The sequence below is a fragment of the Mytilus trossulus genome, unplaced genomic scaffold (assembly GCF_036588685.1).
Source record: "Mytilus trossulus isolate FHL-02 unplaced genomic scaffold, PNRI_Mtr1.1.1.hap1 h1tg000234l__unscaffolded, whole genome shotgun sequence".
NCBI classification, from domain to species: Eukaryota; Metazoa; Mollusca; class Bivalvia; order Mytilida; family Mytilidae; genus Mytilus; species Mytilus trossulus.
The window spans coordinates 3654749-3675876 of NW_026963315.1; the positions used below are offsets into that span (position 1 = coordinate 3654749).

The following is a 21128-nucleotide window of genomic DNA, read 5'->3' on the forward strand; positions in this document are numbered from 1 at the left end:
AATTTATCTGAAATAAATTTATAATATAAAAATAAGGAGATTTTGTATCATAGCATTGCAATGAGACACAGTTCAAAAAGAACTGGGACCTTATTCACAAAGCATCCGTTAACTAACAGATATAGGAAGATGTGGTGTGAGTGCCAATGAGACAACTCTCCATCCAAATAACAATTTAAAAATTAAACTATTATAGACCTGTTAACGACTATGTCCATTCCGTAATCGTTATGCTAACAGGTGCACCTGTTGGTATGCAAATTAATCACCCACAGGAATCGGAAGTTCTATCAATAATAGCATAGCAATGAGAAACAGTTCAAAAAGAACTGGGACCTTATTCACAAAGCCATTCCGTAAACGTTATGCTAACAGGTGCACTATTAACAAACCCATTGGTATATAAATTTCATTTTATTAATGCTTCAGATATTTTCATTGGTTTAATTTGTATCATAGCATAAAAATGAGACACAGTTAAAAATAAACTGGGACCTTATTCACAAAGCCATTCTGTAAACGTTATGCTAACAGGTGCACTATTAACAAACCCGTTGGTATGGAAATTTCATTTTATTAATGCTTCAGATATTTATATTGGTTTAAATTTCAGAGAGATATTAACGGGTCCTTAAGCTAACAGATGCTTTGTGAATAAGCTCCCTGTTCAACTTAGATCATTTATATAATTGGTATGCAGGTGTACATTTCAATAGATTAACATAAAAAAAATCAGTGCACTCCCTCAGTCATCATGGTCATGCTCCAGTGACTTTGAAAATATTACTAAATTTTCTAATTAAATGTACATGATGTAGGTCATTTAGGTGATTTTCAGAAGAACTTGCTTCAGCCACTTAGAAAATATTACACACACAGTTTTCTAATTAAATGTGCGTAATTTTTACAAGAACTGTTCATACATTTGTACATGGCCATAAACATTTGATATGGATGTACATGTATATCTATAAATCCCTAATCCCCTCTGTAACACCCCTCAGTCACACTTCATGGACTAAAAATCTTGCAGATTGCTGATTTCTTAGTAGAGAATTCATTTTGTTGTAAATACATGCGAGACATATCTATCTTCACATCCTGTTTAAATATTCATTCAGTACCTCCACATGCATGTCTGTGTTTACAGCCAGTTCTCCAAAATATTTTTTTATCTTCAATCTGATATTTTTTTTACATAAATAAGGCTGTTATTTTTCTGTTTTTAATTGTTTTACATTGTCTTATCAGGCCCTTTTATAGCTGACTATGGGGTATGGGCTTTGCTCATTGTTGAAGGCCGCACGGCTACCTATAGTTGTTTATGTCTGTGGCATTTTGCTCTTTTGTGGATAGTTGTCTCATTAGCAATCATACCACATCTTCTTTTCATATAACATGTATATGCATCTCGCAAAATCTAACTACAAGTTGCAAAAATGTTATGTTTCCTATATTTCAGTTGCATCAACACTGTTTATGCTGTTATTCATGTCATTTATGAAAACATTTCAATACCAGAATTTTATTTTATTATACAGATTTATTAGATCTGACATGGCAACTCACCATGATGATTTCCTGGACACACCAGAATATTCAATAGGTATCATTTATTTCTTTAAAATCATCATGATCTTCATAAAGTTACAAATTAACAACAACAACACTTTGTCAATGTTGTCATTAAAATAGCACACACAATTTCTTGCTACAACTTTCCTCAAAAATGGGATTAACTTGCTTTTCCAGAGTTCACAAACATGTCAAAATTTGCTCAAGTTTGTGCATACAGCAGTTTGATAACACATATAACATAGGCAATGATATTTGGGTTGGTGCATGTAAATTAAAGTCTACATAACGATACATTTGATTTCTAAACATCTCTGATTGCACAAGCTTTACCAGAAACAAGGATAATTACTACAAATGTATGAAAATTATTTACTCCCACTGCTTACATTTATAAACTTTGTTACAGGTGAGCAAAGTACTCATTGTTTCTATCTGAACATGTGACATCAACATGATAGTTCATGCAACCTTCATTCATTAACAAACAATGTTCCTGTAGGTTTAATATTATGCTAATTATAAACTGTCAATGACTGTTATAACCTGAATTAAAATAACATAAATATATAAATATCATCAATGCAAACAAGTGAAAACAATGTTCAAACCTCTGATTACGTTGGATAAAAACCGCAATTTTTATACGAGTGCATGCTAAACAAATTTCTTGATAGAGGGGTCTAAATACAGCAAAAACAACATTTTCCAAAAGACCAAAAAAGTGAAAATTTATATTTTAACAAAACGCATTTGATTAGCAGGTCGAACAACTGATGTTCTTAAACCCTGCTGACTGTCATCGATGATGGCCAAATAAACGGATAACTAGGTGTTACAACATGGGTCTTCTATTACTTAATTACCAAACAGAAAACAATAAACCTGTGGAAAAGGTGGTATACCGCAAACATGAGGTGCAAAAATTTGTACACCATATCCGGATTTCTACAGTTAATGTCTCTTCAGTGATGTTTGGAATATAAATGGTATATAATTTGAAGGCCATATTATATACCTCAATTTAGGATAGACTCTTGAATATATATATATCAACAATGTAATTATTTACATCAAATTTTTTATTTCTTTTCAATTTTATAGATAATCAACACCATACTGATATCCATCTGCCATTACATTGCCAGCTCCAAAAAATACTTTTGTTAATGAACAAATTTAAGCACAACACAACCAAAAGTGCAATTGCAATAGATGCGTGGGTGACAACAAACAAAACTGCAGAGCTAAGAGAGGAAAGCATAGAAATTCAGCGCATTATCAGATCAGATCTGAATAAGATTATAGATTTAACCAGCAACTGCAAAGCAGAAGCCTCTAAACTGATTTCCACATTGCATGAATGCAAAGGTAAAAATGACAAGTTAACTGAAGAACTTAAGTTAAAAACAGAGCAATGTGATGCACTTAAATTACAAGTAGACGAGCTCAATTTTTCAGACTTAGAGATAAGAATGGAAGAAACTGATAAGGAAAAAGAGAAAGCCTCAGATAAATGAACAACACGATTAAAATGAATTAATATGATATTCATATATGATATTCATATTGTTATTGACTCTTCTTTGATACTTTGACATTTTAGTGTGTGTGAGTGTTTAAAAAAAAATATACTTAAATTAAGAAAGGTATTCTTTATATGTTTATAATACAATTCTGTTTTTGTTTTGTTTATTTTTGTGTGTTTCAAAATAACACAATACCTAAATGAAGAAAGGTATACTATTTATACTTTTTAAAATGATGAATAAACAGTTTTTGCAATTTACTTTTAGTCAACTGTTAGTGTTTCACTTTAAGAAAAAAAATAAAATGACAGATTTTGTAAACATTTTACAAAAGTCATAAAGATATCTACATAACAATTGGGTCATCTTGACCTACATTTCATCCTTGAGTCACTTTGCTTTAGTTTTAGGTTCAGATCAATATCTACAATACTATACATCATATATCAATAAAACTTCATCAGTAAGGGCATCTTACAGAGTAATGACTGAGTATACAAACAACAAATAGGTCACCTCAACTCAAATTTCAAACTTTATGTAACTTTAGTCCAGTTTTTCAGTTGAGGTTTAAGCTACAACTATACTTCATACATGTATATCAATAAAACTTTATCAATATACCTAATTGATAAATTTCATCGATTAATGCAGGTCCAATAATAAATTTGGCAACCTTGATTTACATTTTATGCTTGAATGATTTTGGCTTAGGTCTATATCTCGGATACTATCCACATGTCAAACATATTCCATCAGTGAATACATCTCAAAGAGTAATACAGTCCTAATGAACAACTGGATCACCTTGACCTTCATTTACTCTTCTACGAGTCAATATCATTTTATGGTTATTTAATACCAAGGATGCTGTACATCATATACCAATACTACCTCATCTTGGAAAGTAATGAACACTCACACAACAATTGTTCAACTTTTATTTTTTCCATGTTTCACCAGTTTTGGTAAAGTTTAAGTTTAGGTTCTCATTACTGATCAGTATTATATAGCAAAACAAATATTTCTGTACTTAATACATTACTTTTTATTAGTAAACATCAACACCACAAATAACTGTATCTTACTATTCGTTCTTTTGTAATATCAACACCAAATCATATTGTTAGATTGGGAACGGGGACAGGATTACCTGCCATTACCTACTGTTCCATTTCTTTACATGTATATTATTTAAGTCTCCTTGCAGGACTCTGACAAACTTAGACATGCTTAGAACGACATTGTACAGCCCTAATAGTTTATGAATTTCTTTTTTAAAAATTCTTCACTAAACATAATTTTTTTGACATGTTATTTTATTACATTTTTTTTTTAGAAAAATGCCAAGAAAACCTAAGTCAGCAGCTCATCAGGTCATGCTGAAAAAAAAGAGTAATAAACGTTCAGCCCAAACAACGACTACACAACCTGCATCTAAAAAGAGAAATCAATAGCATCAGTATCTTTAAATGACCTATACTGTGGAAAACTAACCTTGCCATCAATCGATGACATTGGCAAAATGGATAATGTTTGTAGTCACTGCTCAGCTCATATGTGGAAACATGAAATACACAAAGGTTCTCTTAATTTGAATGCAAAATTTTCTACTTGCTGTTCTCAGGGAAAAATAACTATTCCAGCTTTACTCACACCACCTGAAACACTAAAAACACTTCTAACTGAAAATACAACTCGAGCCAAGTACTTTAGACAAAATATACGAGCATTTAATTCCAGCTTGGCTTTTTCTTCTTTGGGTGTAAAAGAAGACATACTTAAATCAAGAGGTCCTTACACATTCCGCATTAGTGGCTCAGTATACCACAGAATTGGTCAGTTGTTTCCAGAACCAGGAAAAGCTCCAAAGTTTGCTCAGATTTATATTTATGACACTGATAATGAGTTAGCAAACAGATTGCTTTGGAATAGTGACTTAGATGAAGATATCCTTACTGATCTTCAAACAGTGATGCATGAATGCAACCCATTTGTTCATACCTTTAAGCATGCCGCTGATGTAATGAAAACAAATGAAAATTTTCAATTAATTTTAACGTCTGATACCACAAAGGACTCAAGACGCTACAATTTGCCAACTTCTTCTGAAATTTCAGTTATACTCCCTGGAACTAACACTACAGAACCTTCGAAACGTGATATTGTTTTATACTGTAGATCCACTAATCACCCTGAAGGGCATAACATAATTCATATCAATGAAACACACTCAAAATATGACTCTCTACATTATGTACTATTGTTTCCTTTCGGTGAAGATGGTTGGCATATTGATATCAAACACAATGACAATAAAAGGAAAGTTTCGGCAATGGAGTTCTATTCTTACCGCTTAATGCAAAGATCAGATTTTAATATTATATTGAAAAGTGGAAGGCTATTTCATCAATACATAGTTGATCAGTTTGCTAAAATTGAGCAAGAAAGACTTAACTATTGCCTTTATCATCAACATGAATTAAGATCTGAACTTTACCAAGGTCTCAGTGATGCTATAAACTCAGGTGATGTTGACGGTGCAACTGTTGGAAAAAAAATTATTCTGCCATCTTCATTTACTGGCAGTCCACGTTGTATGCATCAGTTTTACCAAGACGCTATGTCTATTGTAAGGAAGTTTGGAAAACCAGATGTCTTCATAACTTTCACATGCAATCCTAACTGGCCTGAAATTAAAAATGCTCTCTTGGGTAATCAAACACCTGCAGACCGTCTAGATCTCACAGCACGTGTTTTCCATCTTAAGTTAAAGAACCTACTTAATGATATTGTCCAGCAACAAATATTTGGAAAAAACATTGGCACATGTATATATAGTTGAATTTCAAAAACGTGGATTACCCCATTCCCACATTCTTATAATATTACATCATGACAGCAAACCATTCACACCAGATGCATATGATGAATATGTATCAGCTGAAATTCCTGATCCAAAATTGTTACCAGACTTGCACAAATTAGTTGTGTCCCATATGATACATGGACCATGTGGAGAAGCGAACAAGCATTCACCATGTATTGAGAATGGAAAATGTACTAAACAATTTCCAAAACAGTTTTATGAAAAAACATTCCAAACCACTGACGGTTATCCTAACTATAGACGCAGGGATAATGGAACAACAATTGAAAAAAATGGAGCAATTGTAGACAATCGATGGGTAGTACCATATAATCCATACCTATTAGCAAAATTTGTAGCTCACATTAACGTTGAAATATGTACAAGTATTACATCAGTAAAATATTTGTACAAATATGTGTACAAGGGACCTGATAGAGTCATGGCAGTAACTGAACAAGTCTGTACAAAAAATGATTCCAAAAATATTATCAATGAAATAACAAACTTTGTAGATGCTAGGTACATATCTGCATCTGAAGCAAGCTGGCGTATGTTTCATTACGAATTACATGACAGGTCACCAGCTATTCAACGTTTAGCCGTTCATCTTCCACACCAAGAAAATGTTGTTTATAAGGTCGGAAATGCAGTGCACACCTTAGAACATGCAAAAAACACTACACTTACTGCATGGTTTAACATAAACGCAGAGGACCCAAATGCAAGATCAGTGTTGTACCATCATTTCCCAGAACAATATACTTGGGACCCATCTACATCCACATGGAAGCCTCGAAAAGCAGGAAATATGATTGGTAGGGTATACCAAGCAAATCCATCTGAAGGTGAACGCTTTTACCTAAGACTTCTCTTACACCACATACCAGGGTGTAAATCGTTTGAAGATCTGCGAAGTTTAGATGATGGCACTATTTGTGACTCTTTCAAAGAGGCAGCACTCAAACGTGGCTTTTTACAAGACGACCAAGAATGGATTGAATGTCTACAAGAAGCAACTTTATCTGCATCTCCTGCACACATAAGGTCACTTTTTGTTACAATTTTAATTTTCTGTGAGCCTTCAAATCACATAGTACTTTGGGAGAATTTCAAAGGTCCTATGTCTGACGATGTTAAATATAAAATGACAAATATCTGCGCGAACAACAATGAAGATTCTGTAACTAATCGACTACTTACAGTTTTAGAAAGTCAACTCCGTATTCATGGAAAATCATTGTTTGATTTCCCAGGAATGCCACATCTAACCGAGGAAAATCCTTCAGATATGACATATGAACCAAACTTCTGCCCTGCTGAGCAAAAACAAATAGCTGACATGAATGTGTTGATGCTTAACACAGATCAACGTAAAGTTTTTCAAGCAATCCTGGATGCTGTCCAGACTGAAACTAAACAAAAAATATTCTTTGTTGATGGCCCTGGAGGATCAGGGAAGACCTTTTTATACAATACTTTATTAGCACGTGTCCGATCGGAACATAGGGTTGCCCTGGCTGTGGCATCATCTGGCATTGCAGCCGAGTTATTGAGTGGAGGGAGGACAGCTCATTCCACATTTAAAATACCTATCCCAATACTAGAAACAAGTACATGTAATATAAGCAAGCAAAGTATATTAGCAGAATCAATCCGTACCGCATCAATTATTATTTGGGACGAGGCTCCAATGGTCCATAAACATGTTATTGAGTGTGTTCACAGAACTTTCTGTGATATAATGGAATGTAATGATCCATTTGGAGGCAAAATTGTTATGTTAGGCGGTGACTTTAGACAGATTCTTCCGGTTATAAGGCATGGGAGGCAAGCCGACATTGTCGAAAGTAACCTAAAGAGGTCATTCTTATGGCAGAATATACAAACATTGCATTTAACTATCAATATGCGTGTTCGCACAAATAATTCATTTTCTGATGAAGCATTTGAAAAATTTCTTCTTCGTATAGGCAATGGAACACAGCAAATTTTGGATGATGGACAATCTACCATTGAGTTACCAAGATATATATGTATTGAGCCAAATAATAATGGACTCCAAAAATTGATAGATAGTGTATATCCAAATTTGAAAACGGTAGATCCTGATAATAGTTATTTGGGAAGAGCAATATTAACTACCAAAAATGAAAATGTGGACAAAATTAACACCTTAGTCATGGATCAATTTCCTGCTACACCATCAAACACCAAAATTTATCTCAGTGCTGATGCAGTTGCAGATGAAGACCAGCAAGGTCATTATCCAACTGAATTTCTGAATTCGTTAACACCGTCTGGAACACCTCCACACAAATTGTACTTAAAGAAAAAAGCGCCCATAATACTTTTGCGCAATTTAAATCCTACAGAGGGATTACTTAATGGAACACGACTATGTGTGCTTAACTTAGGCACCAGAATTATAGAGGCTAAAATTCTAACTGGACAACATTCTGGCAATACTGTATTTTTACCAAGGATTACAATCATTCCATCAGATCCTGGACTTCCCTTTGACCTAAAACGCCGACAATTTCCTATTAGACCAGCCTTTGGAATTACAATTAATAAGTCTCAGGGACAAACATTAGATCATATTGGTTTAGACCTCACAGAGCCAGTTTTCTCACATGGACAATTATATGTAGCCCTATCTAGAGTCCGCTCTTTTCGTTCATTAACAATACTTCCTAACAAAGATTTCTTCGTCAATGAGAAATACACAACACAAAATATAGTGTACAAGGAAGTTTTAAATTAAACTTCAGACTATTCTTTGTTTAAATAATGTAACATATATTTGCCATCTTTCTATACCTCCACCAGTGAACCGGCCATATATAATATTTTACATATCCGTCCGTCCGTCTGTACCATTTGTAGGTTTAAACAACTCTTATATATATATATATATATATATATATATATAAAGAAGATGTGGTGTATTTGCCAACGAGACAACTCTTCACAACAGACCAAATTACACAGAAATTAACAATTATAGGTCACCGTACGGCCTTCAACAGTAAGCAAAGCCCATACCGCATTGTAAGCTATTAAAGGTCCCAAAATGACATGTAAAACAATTCAAACGAGAAAATTGACGGCCTAATTCACGTACAAAAAATGAACGAAAACCAAATATGTATATATTATAACACAGCAACAAAAGATAACCACTGAATTGCAGGCTCCTGACTTGGGACAGGCACATATAAATATAATGTGGCGGGGTTAAACATGCAAGTTAGCAGGATTATGTATTGAAGTGAAATTTCTAACACAAATTTAATGTACTGTCTCTCTGTAGTGTTTGTTGTTGTGCACCACGGTTTCTTTTTTTTTCTCACTTGGATGTCTATGGCAGTGCTTATTTATGACATCTGCAACTCCGCACTTCCCATTCTATCTTATACAACAGACTTTTCTTTTTTTACATCTAAACTGTTTGTGCACTATCACATTTGATCTGTAGGGTAGGTTGCAGGGTTATTAGATAACTTTTTTTTGTCATACACAGTATGGAACAATCTGATCAAATAAAAATAGTAATAGTTCAGAGCAAGTTCCAGATTTAGAGATTTGATATTCCGGGATTGACAAGACATTTCAAATTGCGCATTGTATAATCATTAAAACACCCTGGAGAATATACACACTTAATTCTTTCAGAACAATCAATTTCACTACATCCAAAATATTCATTCAAATTAACACAATCAATCGCCAATAACACTGCACAATCACGGGTTTTTACTAGTATATATATATATATATATAAGTACGTCTGAGTCAGTGACAACTCTACAACAGATGTATCCATCGGATCGCCATCAATGATGGTGATACATGGCTGTGTACATAATGTATATACAACTCGTCTAAACATCAACCCAACAATGTTAGATCTGTAAATTTGCTTCCGCAAATTTTTGGTTCTTCCCTCGCCGGGATTCGAACCCATGCTACTGTGCTATCGTGACACCAAATCGCCTACACTGCAGCCGTCCCGCTAGACCACACGACCACCTGGGCTCTCATAAAAGAGCTTTCGCTGGCCGTGTGTTACCTTTCTTCGTCAGTTTTAGTCTAGCGGCGTACTACAGTACATGATATATAAGGCATGAAGATGTTATTGTTACAGATCAGCTAAATTATCTATAGTAAAGGATCCTACAAATTAATGTAATATACAGTCACAGAAAATAATTATATTTATAAGTACGTCTGAGTCAGTGACAACTCTACAACAGATGTATCCATCGGATCGCCATCAATGATGGTGATACATGGCTGTGTACATAATGTATATACAACTCGTCTAAACATCAACCCAACAATGTTAGATCTGTAAGTTTGCTTTCGCAAATTTTTGTTTCTTCCCTCGCCGGGATTCGAACCCATGCTACTGTGATATCGTGACACCAAATCGCCTGCACTGCAGTCGTCCCGCTAGACCACACGACCACCTGGGCTCTCATAAAAGAGCTCTCGCTGGCCGTGTGTTACCTTTCTTCGTCAGTTTTAATCTAGCGGCGTACTACAGTACATGATATATAAGGCATGAAGATGTTATTGTTACAGATCAGCTAAATTATCTATAGTAAAGGATCCTACAAATTAATGTAATATACAGTCACAGAAAATAATTATATTTATAAGTACGTCTGAGTCAGTGACAACTCTACAACAGATGTATCCATCGGATCGCCATCAATGATGGTGATACATGGCTGTGTACATAATGTATATACAACTCGTCTAAACATCAACCCAACAATGTTAGATCTGTAAATTTGCTTTCGCAAATTTTTGGTTCTTCCCTCGCCGGGATTCGAACCCATGCTACTGTGCTATCGTGACACCAAATCGCCTGCACTGCAGACGTCCCGCTAGACGACACGACCACCTGGGCTCTCATAAAAGAGCTTTCGCTGGCCGTGTGTTACCTTTCTTCGTCAGTTTTAATCTAGCGGCGTACAACAGTACATGATATATAAGGCATGAAGATGTTATTGTTACAGATCAGCTAAATTATCTATAGTAAAGGATCCTACAAATTAATGTAATATACAGTCACAGAAAATAATTATATTTATAAGTACGTCTGAGTCAGTGACAACTCTACAACAGATGTATCCATCGGATCGCCATCAATGATGGTGATACATGGCTGTGTACATAATGTATATACAACTCGTCTAAACATCAACCCAACAATGTTAGATCTGTAAATTTGCTTTCGCAAATTTTTGGTTCTTCCCTCGCCGGGATTCGAACCCATGCTACTGTGATATCGTGACACCAAATCGCCTGCACTGCAGTCATCCAGCTAGACCACACGACCACCTGAGCTCTCATAAAAGAGCTCCCGCTGGCCGTGTGTTACCTTTCTTCGTCAGTTTTAATCTAGCGGCGTACTACAGTACATGATATATAAGGCATGAAGATGTTATTGTTACAGATCAGCTAAATTATCTATAGTAAAGGATCCTACAAATTAATGTAATATACAGTCACAGAAAATAATTATATTTATAAGTACGTCTGAGTCAGTGACAACTCTACAACAGATGTATCCATCAGATCGCCATCAATGATGGTGATACAGGGCTGTGTACATAATGTATATACAACTCGTCTAAACATCAACCCAACAATGTTAGATCTGTAAATTTGCTTTCGCAAATTTTTGGTTCTTCCCTCGCCGGGATTCGAACCCATGCTACTGTGATATCGTGACACCAAATCGCCTGCACTGCAGCCGTCCCGCTAGACGACACGACCACCTGGGCTCTCATAAAAGAGCTTGCGCTGGCCGTGTGTTACCTTTCTTCGTCAGTTTTAATCTAGCGGCGTACAACAGTACATGATATATAAGGCATGAAGATGTTATTGTTACAGATCAGCTAAATTATCTATAGTAAAGGATCCTACAAATTAATGTAATATACAGTCACAGAAAATAATTATATTTATAAGTACGTCTGAGTCAGTGACAACTCTACAACAGATGTATCCATCGGATCGCCATCAATGATGGTGATACATGGCTGTGTACATAATGTATATACAACTCGTCTAAACATCAACCCAACAATGTTAGATCTGTAAATTTGCTTTCGCAAATGTTTGGTTCTTCCCTCGCCGGGATTCGAACCCATGCTACTGTGATATCGTGACACCAAATCGCCTGCACTGCAGCCGTCCCGCTAGACCACACGACCACCTGGGCTCTCATGGAAGAACACGGCCAGCAAAAGCTCTTTTATGAGAGCCCAGGTGGTCGTGTGGTCTAGCGGGACGGCTGCAGTGCAGGCGATTTGGTGTCACGATATCACAGTAGCATGGGTTCGAATCCCGGCGAGGGAAGAACCAAAAATTTGCGAAAGCAAATTTACAGATCTAACATTGTTGGGTTGATGTTTAGACGAGTTGTATATACATTATGTACACAGCCATGTATCACCATCATTGATGGCGATCCGATGGATACATCTGTTGTAGAGTTGTCACTGACTCAGACGTACTTATAAATATAATTATTTTCTGTGACTGTATATTACATTAATTTGTAGGATCCTTTACTATAGATAATTTAGCTGATCTGTAACAATAACATCTTCATGCCTTATATATAATGTACTGTAGTACGCCGCTAGATTAAAACTGACGAAGAAAGGTAACACACGACCAGCGGGAGCTCTTTTATGAGAGCTCAGGTGGTCGTGTGGTCTAGCTGGACGACTGCAGTGCAGGCGATTTGGTGTCACGATATCACAGTATCATGGGTTCGAATCCCGGCGAGGGAAGAACCAAAAATTTGCGAAAGCAAATTTACAGATCTAACATTGTTGGGTTGATGTTTAGACGAGTTGTATATACATTATGTACACAGCCATGTATCACCATCATTGATGGCGATCCGATGGATACATCTGTTGTAGAGTTGTCACTGACTTAGACGTACTTATAAATATTATTATTTTCTGTGACTGTATATTACATTAATTTGTAGGATCCTTTACTATAGATAATTTAGCTGATCTGTAACAATAACATCTTCATGCCTTATATATCATGTACTGTTGTACGCCGCTAGATTAAAACTGACGAAGAAAGGTAACACACGGCCAGCGAGAGCTCTTTTATGAGAGCCCAGGTGGTCGTGTCGTCTAGCGGGACGTCTGCAGTGCAGGCGATTTGGTGTCACGATAGCACAGTAGCATGGGTTCGAATCCCGGCGAGGGAAGAACCAAAAATTTGCGAAAGCAAATTTACAGATCTAACATTGTTGGGTTGATGTTTAGACGAGTTGTATATACATTATGTACACAGCCATGTATCACCATCATTGATGGCGATCCGATGGATACATCTGTTGTAGAGTTGTCACTGACTCAGACGTACTTATAAATATAATTATTTTCTGTGACTGTATATTACATTAATTTGTAGGATCCTTTACTATAGATAATTTAGCTGATCTGTAACAATAACATCTTCATGCCTTATCTATCATGTACTGTATTACGCCGCTAGATTAAAACTGACGAAGAAAGGTAACACACGGCCAGCGAAGCTCTTTTATGAGAGCCCAGGTGGTCGTGTGGTCTAGCGGGACGACTGCAGTGCAGGCGATTTGGTGTCACGATATCACAGTAGCATGGGTTCGAATCCCGGCGAGGGAAGAAACAAAAAGTTGCGAAAGCAAACTTACAGATCTAACATTGTTGGGTTGATGTTTAGACGAGTTGTATATACATTATGTACACAGCCATGTATCACCATCATTGATGGCGATCCGATGGATACATCTGTTGTAGAGTTGTCACTGACTCAGACGTACTTATAAATATAATTATTTTCTGTGACTGTATATTACATTCATTTGTAGGATCCTTTACTATAGATAATTTAGCTGATCTGTAACAATAACATCTTCATGCCTTATATATCATGTACTGTAGTACGCCGCTAGACTAAAACTGACGAAGAAAGGTAACACACGGCCAGCGAAAGCTCTTTTATGAGAGCCCAGGTGGTCGTGTGGTCTAGCGGGACGGCTGCAGTGTAGGCGATTTGGTGTCACGATAGCACAGTAGCATGGGTTCGAATCCCGGCGAGGGAAGAACCAAAAATTTGCGAAAGCAAATTTACAGATCTAACATTGTTGGGTTGATGTTTAGACGAGTTATATATATATATATATATATATTTTAAAGTTTCAATGTTTTATGTGCGTTTAAGGTGGGTTTTTTTTATAAAGGGGGGATTATCAATCTCCCATTTACCAGAAGTGCAATCCTCTCAGTTCATTGCTCAAAATGAAAGTCTATATACAACATTATAATATACCATATGTTTTGCACCCAATATCATGTTAAGTCTCAAATTCTGCATTACAGAACAAAAGTTTCCATCAATTTAAGGTCATACGATACAGTTACAGGGAGGTAATCACGTTTCTAACGTAAATTGTTATTTTCGCTACGTCTAACTATGACTTTTCGTGGAAAGATTCAGTTTTCGACTGATTTTTATCATTCAATCTTATTTAACTTGAAAAAGAGTTCATGGACCTCTCTTTTTTAAAATGTCATTTGGTTTGATTACGCGAGAAGATTATGTGTGCCAATTTTCATGAACTCGTAGATAGTGCATTTTTTTTTATTTGATGAATATGCAGCAAAAAATTAGGTTTTTCCCTATATCTATGAGCATTTGATAAATATGAGTTATTTCTGAATCAAAAATGTATAATTTTTTAAATACAAATTATTTAAAGAAATCAATTTGTGTTTATCTTTTAAAACAAAAAAGTTATGTCTTTCTTTCGAAAGGGAAAATACGGCCACAAATCCGAATTTTGTGCAAATATACAAAATTTCGATCTCATTTTCCCAAAACGTAGCACATGAAGGTATATATTTTATTACATATTTAATTGAATCAGGTAAAAAATAGTCTATAATGAAACTTTTATCAAAATGTAAATACGGGAACAAACTGTATCGTATGCCCTTAAAATAGCCGTTTATATTTTCCCCGTGAATTTATTTTTTGTTGTCTTACACTGATATGAGATATGATTTTAAACATTAAATTTAAATGTTTTTATCAAATACTCATGTATTTAGGACGTTTCTTTTAACAGTATGCATGGTAGGGGATCTATGATAGTTACCAGTCTATTATAATTTACTATTGTTAACTGTTTTATTAGCCTTACCTAAATGGCGCGTATAGTCTTACAATTATTGTCATATATCATAACTTCCTTTAAAATTGCCTCGTTGCTCATTCATTATTTTGTGAACTCCTAGTTCTTGGAGTTTTCTGAGTTTTACATACTTTCTATTTTCTCCATTCCAAAATTTCTTGTTTATCTTGTTCACCCTTCCAATTTTATGATATGCTAGTATGTAACTGTTTTCATAAGAACTATTAATGGTATATGCACAAAAAATGTCATAAGATGTTGGAACATTTTCGTGATTAATTCATCACCATATTGTCATCATATGCTTTCAGATATAAGTTTTAGTGTCACTATCAATAAAATACCATCCAGTTACGATGATCTTCTCAATTTTAAATACCATAATTACGATTTTCTTTTTTCCGAGTTAAGATTATCATCCCGATTTTTTCAACGGCAATTTTCAAAGCGCTTAGACAATTCCAGTGCACCGTGACGATTCAAATATGATGTAATGGTATAGAAAAACTTTTCAGCTGAGTAACTATTGACAAAACCATGCAACATTTGTGAAAAATGACCGTAAAGATTTTACCTATATCTGCCGTCGCCATATTGGGATAGTCGTAATTCAAGTTACGGTTAACACTTTAATACCAGTGACACTTGTCACAGGTAAAATCAATCATCAAATATAGTGTGGATTTAATCTGTGCAGTTACACAACAGCTTAAAGTCCGAGGATTTAACAATCAGGTAAGAAAGGGGAAAATAATGGTACTTAATTTGAAAATATGTTATATTTGTGTGTTTTTAAATGGTTTGCATCAAGTCAAATTTTCCATACCTACCATCCAACAAAAAGGAAACTACTCACACACTAAACAAATACACATATTTGGAAGGCATTCAAAATAACACCGACGCATTAGAGCTTGTTCAAGCAAATGTAATGTTAGTAAATAAAAAAACAGTCATCAATCTCTGTTTAATTGTCATAAATCGATTTTACGAAAACAAATACGGGTCACACATCAATTTGATAGATATGAGAAGATGTGGCATGAGTGCCAAAGGGACAATTCTATATCCAATTCATAATTTGTAAAAGTAAACCATTATAGGTCACATGATGAATGTCAGTTAACTGCTAGTAGTCTGTTGTTATTTATGTATTATTGTCATTTTGTTTATTTTCTATGGTTACATCTTCTGACATCAGACTCGGACTTCTCTTGAACTGAATTTTAATGTGCGTATTGTTATGCGTTTACTTTTCTACATTGGCTAGAGGTATAGGGGGAGGGTTGAGATCTCATAAACATATTTAACCACGCCGCATTTTTGCGCCTGTCCCAAGTCAGGAGCCTCTGGCCTTTGTTAGTCTTGTATTATTTTAATTTTAGTTTCTTATGTCCAATTTGGAAATTAGTATACGTTCATTATCACTGAACTAGTATATATTTGTTTAGGGGCCAGCTGAAGAACGCCTCCGGGTGTGGGAATTTCTCGCTACATTGAAGACCTGTTGGTGACCTTCTGCTGTTGTTTTTTTCTATGGTCGGGTTGTTGTCTCTTTGGCACATTCCCCATTTCCATTCTCAATTTTATTAAAAGGAAAACACTTATTTAGTACACACGTACGAGTATGCTTATCATGACATTGTTAGGATTAGACTTGTGTATTTTTACTTTATTTATTTATATGTGTATGTTGTTGATTTATACGTGTAAATTGATAAAATATATAATTTAATTTATCCGGTGACTTATACATGTAGTAATAAATTTAATTTGATTATTTGATCTTTGATATGGTATGCATTTTACAACAATATTTGTATGTCGCTGCTGGCCCTTTCCTTGTTCATTCGTCTATGTAATTCTCTTTTTGTACTATGATAATTGGTTTATTAGTCTAAAGCTGTTACACTTACCTTATTGTTACAGCTTTCACAAACAAGGTACCCTGGTTTATTAATATATGTAAGAAAAAGGTGTCTGAAAGTTTTACTTTATAATTGTTAGTTAATTTATGTAGTTCTATAACAAGTAGAAAACAAGGTAAATAGGGTCAGCATGAAACATATTTGATTTTCTTGTGAAATACTATATAGATAGAAACAAGAACACGTCGAATAAGTAATACTAGTACATGTTATGTGCAGATTAAATCATAATTGTATATGTATTACTTTCCACTTCTTGCAGTATCTGCTTCAAAACGTTGACGAAAAAGCCGAATTTATATTTCTGTTTATAAAACAATATGAATTTTACAGTGAGAAATCAAAGAATATTATAAAATAAAATAGGAACTGAGAATGTTCACTCAAAGAACCACTACTGTACAAAATGTGTAGGTGGATAAAAATTGAACATATATTCAAAATAATAATAAAAAACAAGTATTTAGGTGCCGAATTTCTATTTATGTAAAAAAGTAAAGTTAGGTAATCTAGTATATATGTCGTGATGACGTAATGAAAACACCTCCGTGCGTTTTATTGAAATATACATAGATTTTGCAAAACGGTTTTCACATGCAATATAAGTTGGCATGGGAAATTAATCTTAAAGATTTCACTTGATCTTTTTCTGTGAGAGCAAACCTTCACAATTTTCAAGAGGCATTTGTTATTCCTTATATACAAGTTTAAGATTGTGTTCAAATGTAGACATTCGTTAATTTATCGATTTAAAATATCATAACCACAAAAAAAGTTGCGGTAATTGCATCAACCCAAAGTGGTGAGTCTCAAACGTTGCAATGTAAATAAGAATCCGAAATTTGTGCGATTTTTGTACTAGTACTAGATTTTTGGACACATAGTTGGCTCAAATAAAACTTTTTTTTATTACAGATCAGCCACTTCAATTTTATTCAAGGAACCAAAACATAAATTAGTGCTCTTAAATTCATATTTGAATCTATTCATTTTTCTTCTTAAGGTTGAACAAGAGGATTGCTGACGACAAAAAGACTTTTTTACATCATAAAAGCAATCTAGCTATTATAGATATGGCCGCAAACGAAAGTCCACAATTCTGTGACGTTTGTCTAAACAGAGACCTCAATAAAACAGCGGAGGAATACTGTCAACAGTGTGAAGAGGTTCTATGTCGGGAATGTGGAGACCATCACAAAATATCGAGATCGTCAAAATCGCATAAGACAATCACGGTAGAAAAATATAACAGATTACCATCCTTCATCAAGAAAATAAAACATAACTGTGAGGAACATGACTTCGTCCTTGAATTCTTTTGCAAATCTCATGACTCTCTTTGTTGCAAAATATGTTCGATAACAGCTCACAAAGCATGCAAGGAAATAATGTTTATAGAAGATATTCTTACGCCTTCAAAAGGACACCCATCAGTAGCTTTGGATAACATTGAAAAAGTTCTGAAAAATCTGGAAAGTAACATTTCTTCTGCTATAAAAGACAGAAACCGAAATTTGACCGATTTACGAGAACAGAAGCGGGTGATCACAGAACAAATTAAAGAAAAGCGTCAAGAAATTAATAAACTGTTAGACAATTTTGAAAAGGCATTACTAGAAAAGGCATCTGCACTTGAGACAGAATACTGTCAAAAGACAGAGGAAGTAATTGCAAAATTGATAGAGGGAAAACAGAAAGTAGATGAAATTAAAAACGATGTCGAATCTGTAAAATCGTTTGCATCAAATTTACAAATCTTTATTGGATCAAAGTCATTCGAGGAAAGTGTCTCAACTAATGAACTCAACGTTCAAAAATTGTATGATGATGGCAGCTTAAACAATGTGACAATGGAATGTACATTCAATGAAAAGCTAGAGCAGTTTATAAAAGAGATAAATGCATTCGGTGATATGAGGGTGGACAATAGTGAGAAGCATGTTTCTTTTCCATGGAAAAGTTATACATCAGCACAAATCTTTAAACCAATCTCGGGAGCAAAATCGGTTGAAAATATAAGTGTCAAAATTTTGCGTAAGATTAACATTGGTCGTAATGGGATTACTGGATGCGCCATGTCAGAATCTGGAAACATGTTATTCCTTGTTGCACACAAAAACAGTCTGATGAAATATTCATCTAATGGTGAATTTCAGTCCGAGTTGCATATCAACACTGCGCCGTCCAACATTGGATATGACCTTGCAGTGGTCGATTCCAATACGATAGCTGTTTCAACTGGTGGAAATAGTCCAAACCAAATTTATTTGATCGATATGAATAATGCAGAAATACGTCAAAATGTTGATTTAGAGACCTTCTGTTACGGTTTATGCTATCACAATGGATCACTTATATGCTGCACTTATGACAAAGGCATACAAATATTTGAAAATCAGAAAAATTTTACTAGAATGCTGGTACTACCTACTGCAACTAAATCATTCGGCTATACCTACATTACCTCAAATGGAAATTCAATTTTTCATTCAAACTGTCGTAATAATTCTGTCGTATGTTATGATTACAATGGACAAGTAAAATGGACATATTGCGATTCGTTGCTCAGAAAACCATACGGTATTACCGTAGATTCCTATTCCAACATTTATGTTGCTGGTTTTGAATCAAACAATATCGTAGTGATTTCGTCAGACGGAAAGCAGGCCAAAGAACTAATTGGAGCTAGTGACGGACTTTCAAAACCTCATGCCGTATTTGTCCATAAAACCAAAAACGTAATTCTTTGTGCTAATCATGATGGAGTTGCCTTTCTGTTTGACGTTTCATGCAGTAAACATTCTGCTGATTGAAAACTACCTTTCATATAAAGCATATGTCTAATGCTTTATATCAAGTGAATAAACGAAACCTGAAGTGGAAGTAAATGGAAATAGCTGTCGTCAATTGGAACAGTACACTTTTCTTTCATGAATTTCATCATCAATGACTAAAATCAAGTTGTGTATTAAAACCTTTTCTCTATTGTAAGCCAAACGATATTGTGTTCGGAAACATCTGCTAATAATTGTCTGGTTTGTATTGGGTTAGCCTAAACAAAGATGTTTTACAATACTTTCATACATTTATTACAGAACCCAAATCATCCAGACGCACTTAAAACGTATGTTTGTTCCAGCTAGCAGATGTTCCCCTAGAAACATATGCTATAACATTTGTTTCTGTTGGAACAAATATTCAATAACATTTATTCCGTTAGAAAAATATACTGTAAAATTAATTCCAGTGGACATGTTATTCCAGTATACTTTTTCTATTGGGAACAAATATTATGATGTAACTTATACTTCGTGACACCATTAGTAAACATGAATCTGAATTATATAATTACAAAATGTACAATAGATTTCAAATATTAACTTTATATGAAAGTGACACCTAACATCCACGTATTCCAACATCAATCCGAATTCTGATAGCTAACAATCTTATTCGGAAGACTCCGTATTCATATATTTGTACTTTATTGTAATTATATTAAAACATATTGATCACACGATGCTAGTATTACTAGACTTGCAATTGCTTTAAATCAATCCGACATTAATAAAATGTTTCGGCGGTTTTTGTATTATATGCTAATGATAAATGTATACTATTTATGAAAGGGTTGAAGCATTGTAGGCCCACCATCATCAGGGATTTACCTATACCATTTTATTTCAATGTTGTCGTTGTCAATAGATACGCAATATTTGTATGCTTTTTATAAGCTATTATTGATTTGCTTGAAAATATTCCGTTGTAAACTGCATCCTGTTTTAGTAGATCACAATGATTACTAATGCATTGTTTTAATTTATGAATGCATGGATTAAATTTAGTTGCCAATACTAAAGGAATTTCCTTTGTGTTTTGTTTGGCCTTTTTTCTTATTGAATCAGATATATTACATGATAATGCCTCAGTGATTTTCGATTTCAATCTCCTTGTATCCTCTCTTTATTAAGTTCAATCTCAACTGTTACAAAATATTT

The 21128-nt window shown here is 34.5% G+C and overlaps 4 protein-coding genes across 5 annotated transcripts; all 4 read left to right on the forward strand.

Annotated features, from left to right (window-relative positions):
• The first annotated feature begins 1545 nt into the window (after positions 1 to 1545).
• Positions 1546 to 4559, forward strand: LOC134701300 (uncharacterized). Of its 2 annotated transcripts, XM_063562435.1 has the most exons (3): positions 1546 to 1606; positions 2680 to 2946; positions 4444 to 4559. In XM_063562435.1, the coding sequence occupies exons 1-3, from the start codon at positions 1558 to 1560 to the stop codon at positions 4488 to 4490; spliced, it is 363 nt and encodes a 120-aa protein (XP_063418505.1). In that variant the 5' UTR covers positions 1546 to 1557; the 3' UTR covers positions 4491 to 4559. The 2 variants fall into 2 exon arrangements, with proteins under 2 accessions (XP_063418505.1, XP_063418504.1); XM_063562434.1 differs by lacking the exon at positions 4444 to 4559 and having other exon boundaries at positions 2680 to 3105.
• Positions 4560 to 4629: 70 nt separating this feature from the next.
• LOC134701259 (uncharacterized) lies at positions 4630 to 5949 on the forward strand. Its single transcript, XM_063562386.1, has one exon. The coding sequence runs from the start codon at positions 4630 to 4632 to the stop codon at positions 5947 to 5949; it is 1320 nt and encodes a 439-aa protein (XP_063418456.1).
• Positions 5950 to 6103: 154 nt separating this feature from the next.
• LOC134701260 (uncharacterized) lies at positions 6104 to 8740 on the forward strand. Its single transcript, XM_063562387.1, has one exon. The coding sequence runs from the start codon at positions 6104 to 6106 to the stop codon at positions 8738 to 8740; it is 2637 nt and encodes an 878-aa protein (XP_063418457.1).
• Positions 8741 to 18203: 9463 nt separating this feature from the next.
• Positions 18204 to 19943, forward strand: LOC134701261 (tripartite motif-containing protein 2-like). Its single transcript, XM_063562388.1, has one exon. The coding sequence runs from the start codon at positions 18204 to 18206 to the stop codon at positions 19941 to 19943; it is 1740 nt and encodes a 579-aa protein (XP_063418458.1).
• Positions 19944 to 21128: the final 1185 nt, after the last annotated feature.